Raw genomic sequence first — 19,459 nt, 5'->3', positions numbered from 1 at the left:
TCTATCATCTGTATGCAAGTAGTTTTTTCCATAAAATTTCAGCATTTACAATGCAGATAATTTTTATTCTACTGGCGAGTGTCTGGGAATGTAATACCAGTTTTTTTTTTTTTTACATACAACATTTTAAATGTAAAATATTGCTTTCATTTCATTATATATCAATCAATCAATCAATGTTTACTTATATAGCCCTAAATCACTAGTGTCTCAAAGGGCTGCACAAACCACAACACAAACCACTACCACATCCTCGGTAGGCCCATATATAGGTATATATATATACACACACACACACAAACACACAATGTGTGTGTGTGTGTTCGTGTGCGTGCGTGCGTTTAGGTATTTTTTTGTGGGCAGCCTAAGGCACACCTGTGCAATAATCATGCTGTCTAATCAGCATCTTGAAATGCCACACCCGTGAGGTGAGATGGATTATCTTGGCAGAAAAGAAATGCTCACTAACTCAGATTTAGACGGGTTTGTGAACAATATTTGAGGGGAATAGGTCTTTTATGTAAGTTTCATATGTTTGAGTACAACTCATGAAAAATGTGAGCAAAAACACACACACGTGTGTGTATATATATATATATATGTGTGTGCGATATATAATAGCATGCCCAAAGTGTTGACTTAAACGTGTGGACAATGCTGAAGAAACAAGTCCATGTCAGAAAACCAACACATTTAGCTGAACTGCACCGATTTTGTCAAGAGGAGTGGTCAAAAATTCAACCAGAAGCTTGTGGATGGCTACCAAAAGCGCTTCGTTGCAGTGAAACTTGCCAAGAGTCATGTCAGCAAATATCAACATTGCTGTATGTATACTTTTGACCCAGCAGATTTGCTCACATTTTTAGTAGACCCATAATAAATTCATAAAAGAACCTTTTAAAATGTTTTGTGTGACCAACAGGTATGTGCTCCAATCACTCTATCATAAAAAGATAAGAGCTGTAGAGATTATTATAAACTCAAAACAGCCATGACATCATGTTCTTTACAAGTGTATGTAAACTTTTGATCGCAGCCTAATTGAAACGAGCAAGTACGCAGGATTAACGTGGATTGGAGCTTCAGGTGTTCTGTGTATGAACAAGTGGAATGGATTGTATAACGCTGTTCTGAATGAAGACAAATACACAGAACCCCTTGCAGCACTAACTCTTCCGGGACGCTACAATATACACCCCCTGCTACCCCTTACCCCTCACCACCTCATCACAGGGTCACTCATTTACACACTAAGGACCATTTAGTGTTGCCTTGCCACAACTTATTTCTCACAAAATTCTGACTTTATTCTCACAATATCGCTGCTGTAATGACTACTAATTATTGTATTGTACTTATGACTTTTTTTTTTCACAGAAGTAAGATTTTACTATTGAGCTATTTATTTAACGGTAGCCTATACACCTGGCTTGGGCAATTATTTTGACTAAAAGGGGCCAAATTTTGAGAAAAATATGTGTCTGGGGGCCAGTATATCTACTTATCCTTTTATCTATATATAATTGATGGTAGCCTATACATTAGGCCTGGGCAGTTATTTTGACTCGGGGGGCCAAATAAAAAAAAATAAACAAAAAGTGTCCGGGGGCTATCAATCAGGAGGCCAAATTTTGAGGGGGAATAAAAACAAACATGATAATAATAATGATAAAATAAAAGTGTCTTGGGGCCAGTATATCTACACACACACACATATATATATATATATATGTATATATATATATATATATATATATGTATATATATATATATATATATGTATGTATATGACGGTAGCCTATACATCAGGCCTGACCAATTTTTTTGACTCAGGGGGCCAAATTATGAGGAAAGAAAAGAAATGTCTGGGGACCAGTAATCGAGGGGCCAAATTTTGAGGGGAAAAAATGAATAAAAAAACAATTTAAAAAATTTATAAAAGTGTCTTGGGGCCAGTATATCTACTTATATATTTATCTGTATATAATTGATGGTAAACTATACATCAGGCCTGGGCAATTATTTTTAATCGGGGGGCCAAATTTTGAGAAGAAAAAAGTGTCCGGATGCTATTAATCGAGGGGCCAAATTTTGAGAGGGGGGGAAAAAAATAATACAATTTTTTTAAATAAATAAAAGTGTCTTGGGGCCAGTATATATATATATATATATATATATATATATATATATATATATATATATATATATATATATATATATATATATATATATGTAGGTGTGGGAAAAAAATCACAAGACTACTTCATCTCTACAGATCTGTTTTTTAATGGAAGGGCACAGAGTGGGTGGGTACAAGCAGGCGTAGGGTGTGGTGATTGGCTCATGTGTTACCTAGGAGGTGTTTCCGTCTGTGGCGGCATGTTGAAATGATTTCACTGCGCTTGTTGAGGGATGATAGATCTGGATGATATATAATAAACAGTTTCTCTTTTAAGCATAGGTTGCATCTTTTATTACCACTGTTGTAAGGTGTGCTGGATGCAAGAATTGGCCATGTTATTGAATATTCAACATTATTGTCTTTGAGGTTCCAAATGTGTTTGCTGAGTTCTGTAGAATTCCGCAAAGTCTGGTTTCTAAAGGAGGCGTTGTGATTATTCCATCTTGTTTTGAACGCTCCTTCGGTTAATCCTACGTACGTGTCGGATGTGTTAATGTCCTTGCGTGTCACCTTTGCTTGGTAAACGACTGATGTCTGTAAGCACCTTCCGTTGAGAGGGCAATCAGGTTTCTTGCGACAGTTACATTCATTATTGGTTTCAGAGTCGTTTAGTCTGGGGGTAGGCAGTCCTTTTGCAATTGCTTTGTTGTGGTTTGAAATGATTTGTTGCATGTTGTTCATATAGCTGTAGCTCAATTTAATGTTGTTCTTGTTGAATATTTTTCTTAGGGTGTTGCTTTTGGGGAAGTGTTTGTCGATCAGAGTGAGGAACTTGCGGCCGATGTTGGTTGAGACGCCTTTGCTGAATGGCGGATTGTACCAGATGATGTTGTTTCGTTTTCTGCTCTTTTTTGGTTGGTTTCCTGGAGTGGGTTCATAGGTGAGGGTGAAGTTGTATCCGCTTTCATCAAGTGCTTTCTGGTACGGGGGGGTTGCTTGGTCGAATTCAGCTTTGCTAGATGACAGCATCGATAGCCTTTTATTAATTCCGGTAGGTATTCTTTTCGTGGTGGTGGGTGGGTGGTTGCTGTCATGGTGCACGTATTGGAGTGTTGTGTTGGGTTTCGTGAATGGTTGGTAGCTGTTATTTGTCAGGTTGAAAGTGACAAATATATATATATATATATATATATATATATACATATATATATATATATATATATATATATATATATGTATATATATATATATATATATATATATATATTTGACGGTATCCTATACATCAGGCCTGACCAATTATTTTGACTCAGGGGGCCAAATTATGAGAAGAAGAAAAAATGTCTGGGGACCAGTACTCGAGGGGCCAAATTTTGAGGGGAAAAAAATAAATAAATAAGAATAAAAAAATAAATAAAAGTGTCTTGGGGCCAGTCAATTTGCCTGTATATTTATCTGTATATAATTGATGGGAGCCTATACATCAGGCCTGGGCAATTATTTTGACTCGGAGGGCCAAATTTTGAGGGGGGAAATAATAATAATAAAATAAAATAAAAAGTGTCTGGGGGCCAGTACATCTACTTATCTATTTATCTATATATAGTTGATCGTAGCTTATACATCCGGCCTGGGCAATTATTTTGACCTGGAGGGAACACATTTTGAGAAAAAAATGTGTCTGGGGGCCAGTATATCTACTTATCTATTCATCTATATATAATTGTATATACCGGTATTTATATATATATATATATACATATTATATATATATATATATACATATATATATATATATATATATATATATATACATATTATATATATATATATATATATATATATATATATATATATATATATATATATATATATATATATATATATACACACATATATATTTATATATATACACACACACTGTATATGGATATGTATATACATACATACATACATACACATATATATATATATATACATATATACATATATATACATATATATACATATATATATATATATATATATATATATATATATATATATATATATATATATATATAAATAAAATATCCATACATCCATTTTCTACCGCTTGTCCCTTTTGGGTAATGTCTGTCGGGCCCGAATGGGAAGCTTTTCCAAGACCTGCTATACATCAATGGGTGTAATCGCACATTTTAATGAGTTTTAAGTAATACAATTTTTTTTGGAACCTTGTTTCATCTAATAACATTATCATCCAAAAATGACTCCCAGGCGCAGCCACCGCTGCTGCCCACTGCTCCCCTCACCTCCCAGGGGGTGATCAAGGGTGATGGGTCAAATGCAGAGAATAATTCAGTCACATCTAGTGTGTGTGTGACAATCATTGGTACTTTAACTTTAACTTTAATAATGGGGTTGTTTTATTGTTTGTTTGTTTTTTGTTTATTTTTTTCTGGCTGAATTCTGAATGTATTCTTGACATATTTTAATTTATTTTATTCTGAATTTAGTCTTTGATCTCATTATTATTCATTTTCACAATTTCTTTAATTATTTCACATAATATAGCGAATGTTTTTTTTTTAAAGAATTTACGAGGATCATTTTATCTTACAATATTGTACATATTAATTTACATAAAGTAACACTTTATTTCAAATTGGTGAGGCTGTCGTGAAGTTGACGATGTAACCATTTTTTGACATAAATGTCATCTACCGACTTTTTATTGTTCATTCTTTTTTTATGGGTGTGTATTTCTCCTTTTTTCTAATCAATCAATCAATGTTTACTTATACAGCCCTAAGTCACGAATGTCTCAAAGGGCTGCACAAGCCACAAGAACATCCTCGACTCAGACCCCCCATTTTTTTCTTCCGATAAATTTCCTGAAATGTGATTTTCTCTGTTGCAGTCCGACAGCAACACCAGTTTCTTGCGAGCGGCGAGAGCAGGAAACATTGACAAGGTTCTGGAATATCTGAAAGGGGGCGTCGACATCAACACCTGCAATCAGGTAAAAAAAACAAAAAAAAGAGTTTTTCCAGGTAGACATGAGCATGACATACACTATCGTCATCACTTTTATAAGAGATCTAGTTCTATTGTTTATATCTGGAGTACATACATTTTATATATGGTGGTGTTAAACTGTTTTGGTAAAATTATGACTTTTTTAAGTGTCGGTGGTCTTAATGTTACAACTTCTTTTTTTTTTACACCAAAATATAATTATCATTAAACCTGATTTTAATATAAATATTTGGTTGAACATTTTGATAACATTTTCTCCCAAATACACAAAACCAGTGACGTTGGCACCTTGTGTAAATAGTAAATAAAAAACAGAATACAATAATTTGCAAATCCTTTTTAACTTATATTCAATTGAATGGACTGCAAAGACAAGATATTTAATGTTCCAACTCGAAAACTTTGTTATATTTTGCAAATATTTGGAATTTGATGCATGCAACATGTTTGAAAAAAGCTGGCACAAGTGGCGAAAAAGACAGAAAAGTTAAAGGAATGCTCATCAAACGCTTATTTGGAACAGGCTAATTAGGAACGGGTGGGTGCCGTGATTGGGTATAAAAGCAGCTTCTGTGAAATGCTCAGTCATTCACAATCAAGGACGGTGCGAGGGTCACTTCTTATTGAACAAATGCGTGAGTAAATTGTATTACCGTTTTATAAGAACATTTCTCAACGAGCTATTGCAAGAAATTTATGGATTTTACCATCTACGGTCCGTAATAACATCAAAAGGTTCAAAGAATCTGTAGAAATCACTGCACTTAAGCGATGACATTACGCACCTTCAATCCCTCAGGCGGTAATGCATCAAAAAGAGACACCAGTGTGTAAAGGATATCACCACATGGGCTCAGGAACACTTCAGAAAACCACTGTCAGTAACTACAGTAGGTCGTTACATCTGTAAGTGCGAGTTAAAACTCTACAATGCAAAGTATTTATCAACAACACCCAGAAACGCTGCCTGCTTCGCTGGGCCCCGAGCTCATCAAAGATGGACTGATGCAAAGTGTAAAAGTGTTCTGTGGTCCGACAAGTCCACATTTCAAATTGTTTTTGGAAACTGTGGACGTCATGTCCTCTGGAATAAAGAAGAAAAGAACCATTTGGATTGCTAAAGGTGCAACGTTTAAAAGCCAGGATTTTTTTCCATACACTTATACATGTACAGTCGTTCCTATTGCCAATATTATACAGTAGGGTCCCTCGATTTATTTGGTTGGGTTGATAGTTTCCTGGGTATGACGTTAAAGTGCATCCGGCAGTGGCTGCTCCTCTTTGGGGGCATGGGGCAGTAGGATGTTAACACAGTCTTACACTATACACAGTCTTGGATTTTTTCACTGTGAACGGCTTCCTGCCGCCACCGTGTGGGTTGCATGGACCATCAATGAAAGACATGGCTAAGCAGGCTTGACTCTCGTTTATTGTTTCAATAAACCATTCTAGGTCCCAGTCGGTCGCGCAGATTTCCAGCGCTTCCTTCACTGCTGCTTGACTCGGCTGGCCTTTCGGTTGCCGGTGACTCCGTCTTCCTCGGGGGCTCATATTTTGTCACGGCTCGATAGTCTTGTTCGTCTGCTGTTTCTCCTACTTCTTCTGCCCCCATTGCTCCTCCTTCTCCCCTTTTATACAGCAGGAGGAGATGCACAGAATGAGAGCAGGTATGTGAATTATGCACCTGGCTCTGATCGCTGCAGCGGCACTCCAGGCGCGCCCCCCCTCTCCGTTCCGCTGCATACTCCGCCTCCTGGCCGCCATCTTGGGTAGGACCATGATTTGTCCAATCCCGCTGTCGGCCCGTCGGCTCCGCCTCTCCACAGTCACACTTCATTTCCTCAGTTTATTAGTTACTATATTTAGCGTTCTTTGATTATTATTATTATTATTATATACAGTATATATGCTCTTTATATATAATAAATACATAAAGCAATCAACCCCTGGTGTCTGTTGCCGTCCCCTCCCCTCTGCAAACTATAACAGATAACTCTTGTTTTTACCATGCCGAGTCATTGGCCCTGCGATCGCCAGTCAGCTGACGGGCTGGTAGAACCCTGGCATAGACCAATGGTTTTGGGCACTTTCGAACAAACTATCCACCTCCGTTCTACTCACCCACGCTTTACACATAACCAGAAGCAGACACCGCCAACAACAAGCCGGATTCATGCCCAAAGGTTCCACCTTCGATCTAATCTCTGCTCTCCGGCTCAAAATAGAAAAGTCCCCGGAGTTCAAAAAGGACCGGCACCTCTTGATCTCCCTTATTGACCTTAAGGCTTCCTTCGACACAGGGGACCATGAGACTCTCTGTAACATCCTGAAGTCTCTCGTAGCCCAAACCAAAATCACCACACTCTTTTGGAAGCTGTACCTGCATACAAGCTTATGATCGCGCTCCGAGTGGTTCCCCATAAATAATGGTGGTAAGGCAGGGCTGTGTTGCAGCTTCTGAAATGTTTTAATTGTGTCCCTGATTAATTATGTCAAGAGTCTGCGAGCAGATCCCTGGGTCCTTGGTAACTACACCCTCAAGGACCTTCAATATGCAGATGAAAACACCGTTGTTCAGCGAAGCTCCTGGCGTGTTCAACCGTCTATGAAGGTATGGGGGTCTTTACTTTCCCCCATGCGCTGTATGAGATCGGACGCTGATGTTGGCCGTGCCGCTCCCACCCGGTCTGCCAGAGCCTGCATTTATGCAGCTCTGCTGGGCCACTTGTTGGTGGATCACCTCCAGCTGCCGATGGCTGACCGCTATCACCTCTGCGAGAATGTTGGTCACTGCTGCCAGGGGGCCGGCTTCCATCCCCTTAGGTGGTCCGGCTTGTTTGGGGTGCCGAATTGTGGAGGTTGCCCTCCAGTGGGTTTCTCACACCACCCAACACCGCCATGAGAGCCCGGATCAGGGTTACAAAAGTTTTATTTTATATAAGTTCGTTCAGCAGTTTTCTTTCCAGCCACTGTCTTTTTGTCTCTTACTCACTCGCTCTCAGTCCAGGTCCAACTAAGAAAGACGACAAGTGATAAGATCACACGGCCCACCCGGGCCATCTACGCACCTGTCGCTCTCTTCGAGGCCGGTCCTGGCACACCCCGTTCTGCGGCAGGCCAGCAGGCCACACACCCCCTCCACAAGCACTTTACACACTGATAACATTTCAAAAGTACTCACAGTTGTATTTTCATAATTAAATGCATAATATATCTATATTATGTTAATATGGACATTGGTATTGTATTGTAGAAATGGTAGAAAACCCAAAACCAGTGAAGTTGGCACGTTGTGTAAATCGTAAATAAAAACAAAATGCAATGTTTTGCAAATCATTTGCAAAGACAAGATAATTAACGTTCGAACTGGAAAACTTGCAAATGCTGACACAAGTGACAAAAAAGACTGAGAAAGTGGAGGAATGCTCATCAAACACTTATTTGGAACATCCCACAAGTGAACAGGCTAATTGGAAACAGGTGGGTACCATGATTGGGTATAAAAGCAGCTTCCATGAAATGCTCAGTCATTCGCAAACAAGGACGGGGCGAGGGTCCCCAATTTGTGAACAAATGATTGAGCAAAATGTCCAACAGTTTAACAACAACATTTCTCAACAAGCTATTGCAAGAAAATTTGGTATTTCACCATCTACGGTCCGCAATATCATCAAAAGGTTCAGCAAATCTGTAGAAATCACTGCAAGGCCGAAAACCAACATTGAAAGCCTGTGACCTTGGATCCTTCAGGCCGTACTGCATCAAAAACTGACATCAGTGTGTGAAGGATATCACCACATGGGCTCAGGAACACTTCAGAAAACCAGTGTCAGTAACTACAGTTTGTCGCTACATCTGTAAGTGCAAGTTAAAACTCTACTATGCAAAGCAAAAGTCATTTATCAACAACACCCAGATATGCCGCCGGCTTTGCTGGCCCCAAGTTCATCTCAGATGGACTGATGCAAAGTGGAAAAGTGTTTTGTGGTCTGACGAGTCCACATTTCAAATTGATTTTGGAAACTATGGATGTCGTGTCCTCCGAAACAAAGAGGAAAAGAACCATTTGGATTGTTATAGACTCAAAGTTGAAGAGCCAGCATCTGTGATGGTATTGGGGTGTATTAGTAACCACGGCATGGGTTCCGTACACATCTGTGAAGACACCATTAATGCTGAAAGGTACATACAGGTACATACAACATATGTTGCTATCCAAGCAATGTTATCATTGACGCCCCTGCTTATTTCAGCGAAGCAATTTCTTTATTTCTTGTTTCGTACCGTATCCCTTAAGTTCCCGGAAAGGCGCCTGTTAATGCTACCATTTTAAAAATAATTGTTTGAATAAATGCTTTTAATGTTACAGAAATGCATAAATGGTCGAACAGTCTTTAGTAATGATAGCGTAAGTGGAACTTAACGATTGTCCTTGTTTTTGTATTTCAGAATGGTCTCAACGCACTGCACCTGGCAGCCAAGGAGGGCCACGTAGACCTGGTTCAGGAGCTGCTAGAAAGGGGAGTTGCCTTGAATTCTGCCACAAAGGTAAGGAAATCCAAAGTCAACTGGAGAGTGAGATGGGAGTCAATCAAATGTCACTCACAGTGGGAATAATATGGTATAAAATATAAATGATTGTGAAGTCATTTAAAAGACCATCTTAAAACAAAAATATTTCTTGACCTGATTTACTCTCAAAACAGCATATTTTTATTATTATTTTTTATTTTCAATTGAGAGGCAATACTTTTCCAGTGCATCAGGATTCATATTTACTCTAACTAAAATCCATAATGACACTATCATTATTTTTTTTATATGTGACATGCCATAGTACTCATTTTGTCATTTAAACTTCACTTTCTTATCTTTTGGACGATAAATAGTCTCTTTCCTGTGCAATTGCAAAATAAAATGAATTTATGCAAATGAAACAATCCCACAGTGTCCAACTATTTACAGTGTGTGTGTGTGTCACAATCATTGGTACTTTAACTTTAACCATGTTTTTTACAGCACTTTATGATTTTATCTGTGAAAAGTGCTATATAAATAACATTTAATTACATGTTGCTAAATCAAATTGGCCCAAAACAATGTTTATTTAATTTCATGGGCGCAATTTTTCTTAAGAAATTACTCAAATGACCCTAAGGCATCAGCTTCAAACCATAACGGACGACTTCCTGTACAATTCTGGGCAAGGGTCCTTGAGACCGTTTTTTGTGACAAACATATCCATAGAATGTTCTTTGGGAGCTAGATTTTCCAATAGATAATTCCAGGAAAACAATATTTAGCAAGATGTGGCCAAAAATACTTTCAAACAATCGCTTTGAATCCAACATTCATCAACAAAAATACAAGAAAGTGAGTTGTAATTATGGGTTCTATTTTCATGTCGATCTTAAAAATATGTTCTTGACTGTTTTGTTTTGTTTTGACCTGGATTTAGAAAGGAAATACAGCTCTCCACATCTCCTCTCTCGCGGGTCAGATTGAAGTGGTGAAGATTCTGGTCAAGCAAGGTGCCGACATCAACACACAATCCCAGGTGAAATCAAATGATCTCAGGTTCTTCCAGTTCTCGGTCTACGGTTTGTTGCTATATCATTTGTTTGATTGTGCAGAATGGATTCACTCCGCTCTACATGGCCGCCCAGGAGAATCACTTGGATGTGGTGCGATACCTTCTCGAGAACGGGGGCAACCAGAGCACTGCCACAGAGGTGAAGAGTCCTTTGGTTCTAGATCTGTTGAAGTCGGTGTTTGTGATTCTGAAGGAATACCAAGGGAGTAAAAGCAATTTCCAGTTGAGTGGACATTTGGGGTCTATGATCATGCCTCAGGTGGAGAGGAGTGAGGGTTTTGCGACCACTTGCGGTCACATGCTTCGTATAGAAACCAAAATGATACTTTCCACAGTGTCTGAGTGCAACCCTACAGACAAGGCAAAGAACTATTTAATCCGAATGGCACTGAGATTAAAACTCAGTTGACGCATCTATGAAAACTGGACCTGGAAGGAAGACTTCGAACACCCTGGATGGATTCATAAGTCCCCGTCTTAGTGTGCTCCTAGACAGGGGTGTCAAATTCAATCTTGCCTGGAAGTTGAGACGAGGTATGGTCACTCCAAGTATATACAGTAGTACCTCATTTTACGAGCTTTATTTGTTCCATGACTGAGCTTGTATCTCAAAACACTCAGATCTCAAATCAACGTTAAAATGAATTGATGCTATAACACCCACAACCAAAATACAATATCATACAACTCACTTTTTGCTTGCTGTGGTGACGCGGTGGGTTCATCCCTGGCAAGGTGCCGCAGTCCCTCTCCTCCAACTGGTTGCAGTGGTCTTCATCCAAAAGCCTCCAAGCCCAGATGTAGTGTGGCCCAGAATTTGTCCACAATCGCCGTCCAATTTGGCAGATGACGCACGGATCTTTGATCTCAGCTACTGTCACGGAAAGCATCTTTGCTCGGTCCAGTGGAATCTGGTGCACTTCCACTCTGAAGCTTGAGGGACCATGGTTCCAGGCAGGGCGCTGGGTAAGATGGTGGACCCTAATGCCTTGCACTGGCTCTTGTCTATGTTACAGCAGATTTACACTCCCTGTGTTTGCTCCTAGCGGCCCAGTGATTTGTTGCATGAGGGAGAGGGAGTTTTCCCACTCTGACCCCCCTGTTTTAGGTTAGCTGGACGTCTCTACAGATGAAACTCACTGGGAAAGTTATCTTTGCTCTGCGATGTCATAAGAGTCATTCATTTGTCGTGCGTTGAGCTGGAGGTCCAACACGTGTAGGCACCTAGACTCGCAACTTGCCTTGATCAACGGTTGAAGAATTGGTTTCTTGCATTGTCCGATGACCACAACGTTGTCGCAGGGATTCTTCTAGTACTCAACAATCAAGCCGCTCTTCTGATTGTTGATCTGTGAGAATCTGCAGGGCTCTGCCTATCAAGGCGGGAGTGACTTGGACCTCAGTCTCTTCTGCCGACCAGGCATCTGTACTTGAATGAGGTAGGTCTTTGAGGGATCTTCTCTGCTGTCACAGGACAGTTTCGCCCCGATCCAGTACCGTCGGTCCCTTCTTATCAGTGACTCCTGAGGCGCGACACGAGATTGGAAGTATTGAAGGAATACGCCTTTCGCTTTTATCAGGGGTTTTCAAAGCTTTCCAACCCAAGGACCCCCAAACTGATGGACAGTTGAATCAGGGACTCACATCTTTCGTATAAAATTGTGTTTTAAATTTAACTGGTCATTAAAGTACCTTGCAATTGTGAAACACAAAGATATTGAAATACAATATATGGGAAGATGGTAATGACTTCCCTGCAGAACCGGACCACCCAATGCCCGACCCCTCTAAAGCTGCCTTGATTATTTTATAGTGCTCTGGGTTGATCAAGTACACTATAATTATTTGGTAAAAATTTGAAGGCTAGTACACAGTGTACTAGTGTTAAACACTGGCAACGTAAGTGACTGCAGTCCAGAATTTAGATATAAACCCATACCAAAAGTATTCATGCCTATTGGTCCTCTCCCACACAGGATGGCTTCACCCCTCTGGCCATTGCTCTTCAGCAGGGCCACAATCAGGTGGTTTCCATTTTATTGGAGAATGACACAAAAGGAAAGGTCCGTTTGCCGGCCTTGCACATCGCCGCTCGCAAAGACGACACCAAATCGGCAGCCCTGCTCCTCCAGAACGACCATAACGCCGATGTCCAGTCCAAGGTAAGAAGTTCCTTTTACATTCGTTCGACAGTTTCGGATTTTGACACCTGATACTTTGGAGCCATGCTCCACCCATGTGCAATGACTAATACTTTTTCACAACAGCCCGCCATGAAGTACACAAGATTTTAATTAATTTATTATTTAATTTTCTTGTACATTCTAAATGGGGTTAAAAACGTCAAGTACAAAACAGCTCACAGCGTAGCTTATGGGAGTCATCTGTTCTCGCTTATATATCCTTCGAAAAAAACTCCCAAAAAATTATATGCAGTGACCTGTAAATTGAACAAGTATTTGCAACACGTGTACATGGACAACACTTATTTATTCAGATCTTCATTAGGATTAGAATGCTACTTTGTACATGGCCATTGAAAAAAATGATCGGATTATAACGTACATTTTCAGGCATCCCAATTTAAGTCAGAATACTTGACTTTGACATGCGCAAAACATTGCATAAACGGAGTTGTGGTATCATTTGTGCTGTTGCGCCATCTCTTGGACGAGCTTGCTCACTGCAGCAGTGATTTCCGCTGTAAACACACAAGGATTTGTGCATTTCTGCATGTCCACCGTTATCATTACTTTTGTTTTACCTCTCTTTTTGAAATGCTTTTTATGTTGTGATTATGTACGGCTTGGCACATGTCACAACAATTGTGTGTATTGTGTTTGAGGCTAGTAGTTAGCACTTGGAGTAGCTGTAATTTCATGAATGAAACTGCTCGTTGAGGTGACAACTGGATCCCTCCTGTTATTGTTACATCGACACATGACACTGCACATCATACTTTTGTTTCTGCTCGTCTCATTTTAAAGGAACCAACTCAACGGTATATAACGCTATGTTTGTACATGTTGAATAAGGGAAGACGGCAGCAACACTATCGCTTCATTCCGAGACTATTAACTTCAGTCCAACCTCTACCAACAAAGTATAGCTTACATTAAAGACATGGGCAGTAAGGATAATTTTAACCCGAATTCCGAAAGATGTGTTTTCATGCACTCCAATCCCAAAGATTCTTGAAATTAACCACTTGTCTCGATCGGAAAGAAATTTTTATCCAAATGGCGTATTTACATAAAGCAATTTTAGTCCGGTTAGGCTTTTAATCCGACTAAGTGAGTCCATGTGCACATAGCTACTGTTATTGTAAGAGCTTACGATGAGGAACTATTTTTTTGTGTCAAGTTGTATATTTGGTCGTGTGATGGGTGATGAGCCAAGAAAACGTCAACGAGGAATCGTCGAACAATAAGCTTTATTTCTCAGACTGGAACCGCAGCTTCCAGGATAACGAGTATGGGCTTGATTACTCTTCTGTTGTCCTCTTGGACCACTATCATTAAATACCTTTGACACAAAGACCCCCACTCTTCGTACAGCCTTGAAGCCGGACAGTCTGGACAAAGCCCAATTTGTTGCTTGGCAAGTAAATATATTTCCTCTGATCGGTTTGAGTCAGGTGACGGCCGACTCCTATCCTCTACTCTTACCTGTGAGGGCTTCCTACCAGATGTTGCTAATGTCTTTACACTTCCTCCAAAAATCCAAACCTGGATTCCAGTTTTCATGGGGGCAAGAGCCACCACTCTTTCGAGAGATTGTGGTGGACATGTGCACCTTTGAAGTTATCTTTAGTAGAATAATCCTCTAAAGGATTCTGTGACCAAATACAAACACATGTTTGCTCACAATCATATAAGAAAATGGTACACGATATAATTTACCACACCCGTTTAAAACCCAGAGGGGATCGTGCATTTTCTGCCGTGGCTCCAAAACGTTGGAACAATATCCCTCTTGTTATTCGGACGTCGACCTCTTTAATGCGTTTTAAATCAAGTCTTAAAAAATATTTTTACTCTTTGGTTTTCAAACCAGCATTAGAGTTGTTTGATTTTAGTCTATTTTAGTTTCAGTTCAGAAGTACTTTATTAATACCAGAGGCATTACAAGCAGCCCGAAAAAGGATCACTTATGGGTCTGCCAACTTCCGGCGCCCCTTAGAAAAAAAGGTGAGAAACAGGTCTAACTTTGGGGAGTGGTATGGGGAGAGTAAAAATATATTCAGTCAAAGGTTTAACTCCAGGGATGGGGTCCAGACTAGGGCCAAGGACAAAAAACTCATAGCCATAGCTGTCAGGGTTTGGGTCGCAGCTTACTGCAGGGTTGTTCTCCCGGGACATGATTTAATCTTCGCAAATCATAACACATACCAAAAAACAGGAAGCAAACCAAAGGTCGCACGTGAAGCTAAGGTACAAACCTTACAGACCGAGCGTGGCGAGCAAGGGGAATAAGTCGCCCTCTGATTGGTGGCCGACAGCAACTGAGCGTGGACCACTAACCAGAGGCAGGTAAAACCCAATTAATCCCCACGGTGACCAAAATAAACCCAAGAGTGCACACAACAGGAACTAAGGTAGTCTAAAACTAAACGGAACATAACTAACCAAAACATGATCCAACCACCGATCTTGACTATAGCACACAAACATGTTCCATAGAATCAACAAAACTTGCAACAGAGGGGTTGGGGAGGGGGGGAGTCGGAGCTACGTACCCCGGCTGCAGCTGTATAGGCGCTAGCCAGCCATAAATTGACCCTCAAGGGATTTATTTGATGTATTTATTATTTTATAGTCAAATGTTTTGTATTATTGACTCTCAGAGTATGTTTGTCTCAACTTCTTTGTGAAACTTCTATTGTTTTAAAAAAAAAAAAGTGCTATCTAAATAAAGTGGTTTGGATTCAAGTCCATTATTATTTTAGTATATTTCATCTGAAGGAGAGAGAAAGAACACAGTGAACGCCAACTTGACTGTGAATTAAGCTTATCATGACAAAGTTACTAACCGTTCATCGGTGGTTTTAATTTGGGGAGGGGGCGGGGTAATAATAATAATAATAATAATTAGATTTTATTTGTAAAAAGCACTTTACATTGAGCAAACAACCTCAAAGTGCTACGGTGTATTAAAAAAAAAAAAAAATAATAATAATGATAACAATAATAATAATACAAAGATAATAAAAATAAATACAAATAAAATCTAGAACAGCCTAATAGCTAGAACTAGTATGCATATATTTATAAAAAGGCTTTTTATAAAAAGGGTTTTAAGGCTTTTTTAAAAGGGCATGCACAGTCTGTGGTGCCCTCGGGTGGTCAGGGAGAGCGTTCCACAGACTGGGATTAGCTATAGTTCGTAGCTTTGTCCTTGGAGGTTGGAGGTGGTGGTTGGAGGATATGGGGGTGAGTAGTTCTTTGAGGTAGAGGGGGGCCTTTCTGGTGTGGGTCAAGTACTTCACTAAATGACGTAAGTAAAGTGATGTAGCTAATGGGAAACGGGCTACATTAAAAAATTTAGTTTATATGTTCTGATATTTTCCTCCCTGGTTTTCTCCTGCTTCAGATGATGGTCAATAGAACCACAGAGGTATAGGACAGCTTTCTTATTGTAAAGCCTTTTTTTTTTTTTTTTTTTTTTCATTATTTATACTTTTTTTTCCTTATGTTGCATTTTGTATGGTTTTGTACCGTACTTGAGAATATTCGCTCTGAAACTGAAAGTTTTGGTGTAGAATTTTGAAGAATTTTTTTTGTTTCAAAATAAAAAAGGGTACCCATTTTTTGAGGTTGAATATAATAGGTAGAAATGTAGCTTTGATGTAGCTCGCTACTTCAGCCGTGTAGCTTACTAATATTTTCTGGGGATAGCTTCCCCTTGTAGCTTAGCGACATTTAACGCAGAGTTGACTTGTAGTGAAGCTTACTGCATTTTCATCAGAAATATTGCATGTTGTGACAAAACGACCTTTCATTTGGAACAATTGTCAACTTTGCGCGAGCTCCACAAGGAGGACGAATTAAACGCCATCAATGAATAAATAAATAAATAATGAATTCCAAAAGAATGACAGTATAAGTGGAAATCAAACCTATTATCATACTTTTTTTTTTTTTTTTCCATTTTGAGTGTACGAGTGCAGGGGTTTCAAACTCAAACTCCAAATTCATATTGTTTGGCCTGCAAAAGCCTGGAAATAATATGTATCAATAAAGTAAATGTACTACTCATGTAAAAAAATGTACTCCATTCAATGGCAAATTATGTTAACTTCACATTATTGATATTGTCTAATTATACAAAAATATATTATTAAACATATTATTAAAAATCCAAACCATTTTTTTCAAATAGAAATAAATACTAATAATGATTTCAAAGCAAGGTACTTATCAAATTGTGCAATGTAAAACTAGCAATAACTTAATAGTAAAATTGTGAAATTTACTGTGGTTTTAAAGGATTTTAACTCTAAATGAAAAAAACAACCTTTTTTTACTGTAATAAATTGTGGTGCCATTTTGGCATTTACAGTAATACACGGAAAAATCCACAATTGTTGATTTGCGGTTTAAAAAAAAAAAAAAAAAAAAGATTGGCAGTTCAGGTGCCAATATTTTACTGTAAAATTGCAGTTCTTTTAGTCACAATAAATAAAACAAATGTAAATTTGACAGTACTTTTTTTTAACTTTTCTTACTAAATGTACTATTTATTTCTATTTTGGGAGCAAAAAGTTATGTACTCCATGTAATGGCAAATTATGTTAATTTCACATTTTTGACAGTATTGTCTAATTAAACAAAAATATATTATTAAACATTAAAAATTCAAACCATTTAAAAAAAATGGAAATAAATACTAATAATAATTTCAAAGCCAGTTATCCATCAAATTATGCAATGTAAAAGTAGCAATAAATTAATGGTAAAATTGAAAACTTTTACTGTGGTTTTACAGCATTTTAATTCTAACTGAAAAAAAAACTTAACTATTTTTTACTGTAATAAATTGTGGTGCCATTTTGGCATTCACGGTAATACACCGAAAAATCCACAATTGTTGATTTGTGGTTAAAAATAAAAATAAAAAATGGCAGCTCAGGTGCCAATATTTTACTGTAAAATTGCAGTTCTTTTAGTCACAGTAAAAAAAACAAATGCAAATTTGACAGTAAAATTCTGGCATCTGAGCTGCATTAAAAAAAAAAAAAATTACCATAAAAACAGCAGTACTTTTTTTTGGTAACCCTTCTTACTAAATGTACTAGTTATTTCTATTTTGGGAGAAAAAATTATGTACTCCATGTAATGGCAAATTATGTTAATTTCACATTATTGACATTATTGTCTAATTATACAAAAATATATTAAACATATTTTAAAATTCAAAACATTTTTTTTTCAAATAGAAATAAATACTAATAATGATTTCAAAGCAAGGTATCCATCAAATTGTGCAATGTAAAAGTAGCAATAAATTAATGGTACATTTGAAAAGTGTACTGTGGTTTTACAGCATTTTAACTCTAAACGGAAAAAAAACAGTACTTGTTTTTACTGTAATAATCTAATACACAGAAAAATCCACAATTGTTGATTTGCGGTTAAATAAATAAATAATAAACTGGCAGCTCAGGTGCCAATATTTTACTGTAAAATTGCAGTTTTTTTTAGTCACAGTAAAAAAACACATGTAAATTTGGGCATCAGAGCTGCATTTTATTTTTTTTCTATAAAAACAGCAGTACTTTTTTTGTAACCTTTCTTATTAAATGTACTATTTATTTCTATTTTATTAAAGATAGAAATAAATACTACTAATGATTTCAAAGCCAGTTATCCATCTGTAGTTTTTACAACATTTTCCTCTAAATGAAAAAAAAAAAAAAAAACAGTCCTTTTTTTTACTGTAATAAACTGTGGTGCCTTTTTGGCATGTACAGTAATACGCATACAATTCTACAATTGTTGATTCGCGGTTAAAAATAATAATAATACAAACAACCTGGCAGCTCAGGTGCCAACATTTTACTGTAAAATTGCATTTTTTTAATTACAGTAAAAAAAAAAAAGTTAATTTGACGGTAAAATTCTGGCATTTGAGTCTTTTTTTTTTTTTTTTTTTACCATAAAAACAGCTGTACTTTTTCTTTTTTTACTTTTCTTACTAAATGTACAATTTATTTCTATTTTGGGAGAAAAAAATATGTACTCCATGTAATGGCAAATTATGTTAATTTCACATGTTTGACAGTATTGTGTAATTATACAAAAATATATTTTAAAACATATTAAAAATTCAAACCTTTTTTTTAAGGATAGAAATAAATACTAAATGAAAAAAAAACAGTCCTTTTTTTTTTACTGTAATAAACTGTGGTACCCTTTTGGCATGTACGGTAACACACTGAAAAATCTACAATTGTTGATTTGTGGTTAAAAAAATGATAAATAAATAAAAACTGGCAGCTCAGGTGCCAAGATTTTACTTTAAAATTGCATTTTTTTTAATAACAGTAAAAAAACATATGTAAATTTTACAGTAAAATTCTGGCATCTGAGCTTTTTTTTTTTTTTTTTTTACTATAAAAACAGCAGTCCTTTTTGTAACTTTTCTAACTCAACATATTCTTTCTATTTTAGGAGAGAAAAAAACGTTGACATTATTGTCAAATATACAAAAATATATTATTA

At 37.5% G+C, this 19,459-nt stretch overlaps 1 protein-coding gene across 6 annotated transcripts in view; it reads left to right on the top strand.

The window, feature by feature from the left end:
• Positions 1-19,459, top strand: part of LOC133560904 (ankyrin-2-like) — a 148,913-nt gene that overhangs the window by 31,577 nt on the left and 97,877 nt on the right. For 5 of the 6 annotated variants that reach the window (XM_061913933.1, XM_061913934.1, XM_061913935.1 and 2 more), the window contains exons 2-7: positions 5,025-5,126; positions 9,593-9,691; positions 10,602-10,700; positions 10,777-10,875; positions 12,713-12,898; positions 16,329-16,352. In XM_061913933.1, coding sequence (XP_061769917.1) covers positions 5,025-5,126; positions 9,593-9,691; positions 10,602-10,700; positions 10,777-10,875; positions 12,713-12,898; positions 16,329-16,352 — 609 coding nt within the window. The remainder of the gene's footprint in view (positions 1-5,024; positions 5,127-9,592; positions 9,692-10,601; positions 10,701-10,776; positions 10,876-12,712; positions 12,899-16,328; positions 16,353-19,459) is intronic. The other variant, XM_061913932.1, reaches the window with a different exon arrangement.

This window comes from Nerophis ophidion, linkage group LG10 (assembly GCF_033978795.1).
Source record: "Nerophis ophidion isolate RoL-2023_Sa linkage group LG10, RoL_Noph_v1.0, whole genome shotgun sequence".
Lineage (NCBI taxonomy): Eukaryota > Metazoa > Chordata > Actinopteri > Syngnathiformes > Syngnathidae > Nerophis > Nerophis ophidion.
Note: the sequence above shows the minus strand (reverse complement) of the source record. Positions and strands in the feature narration are given on the sequence as shown.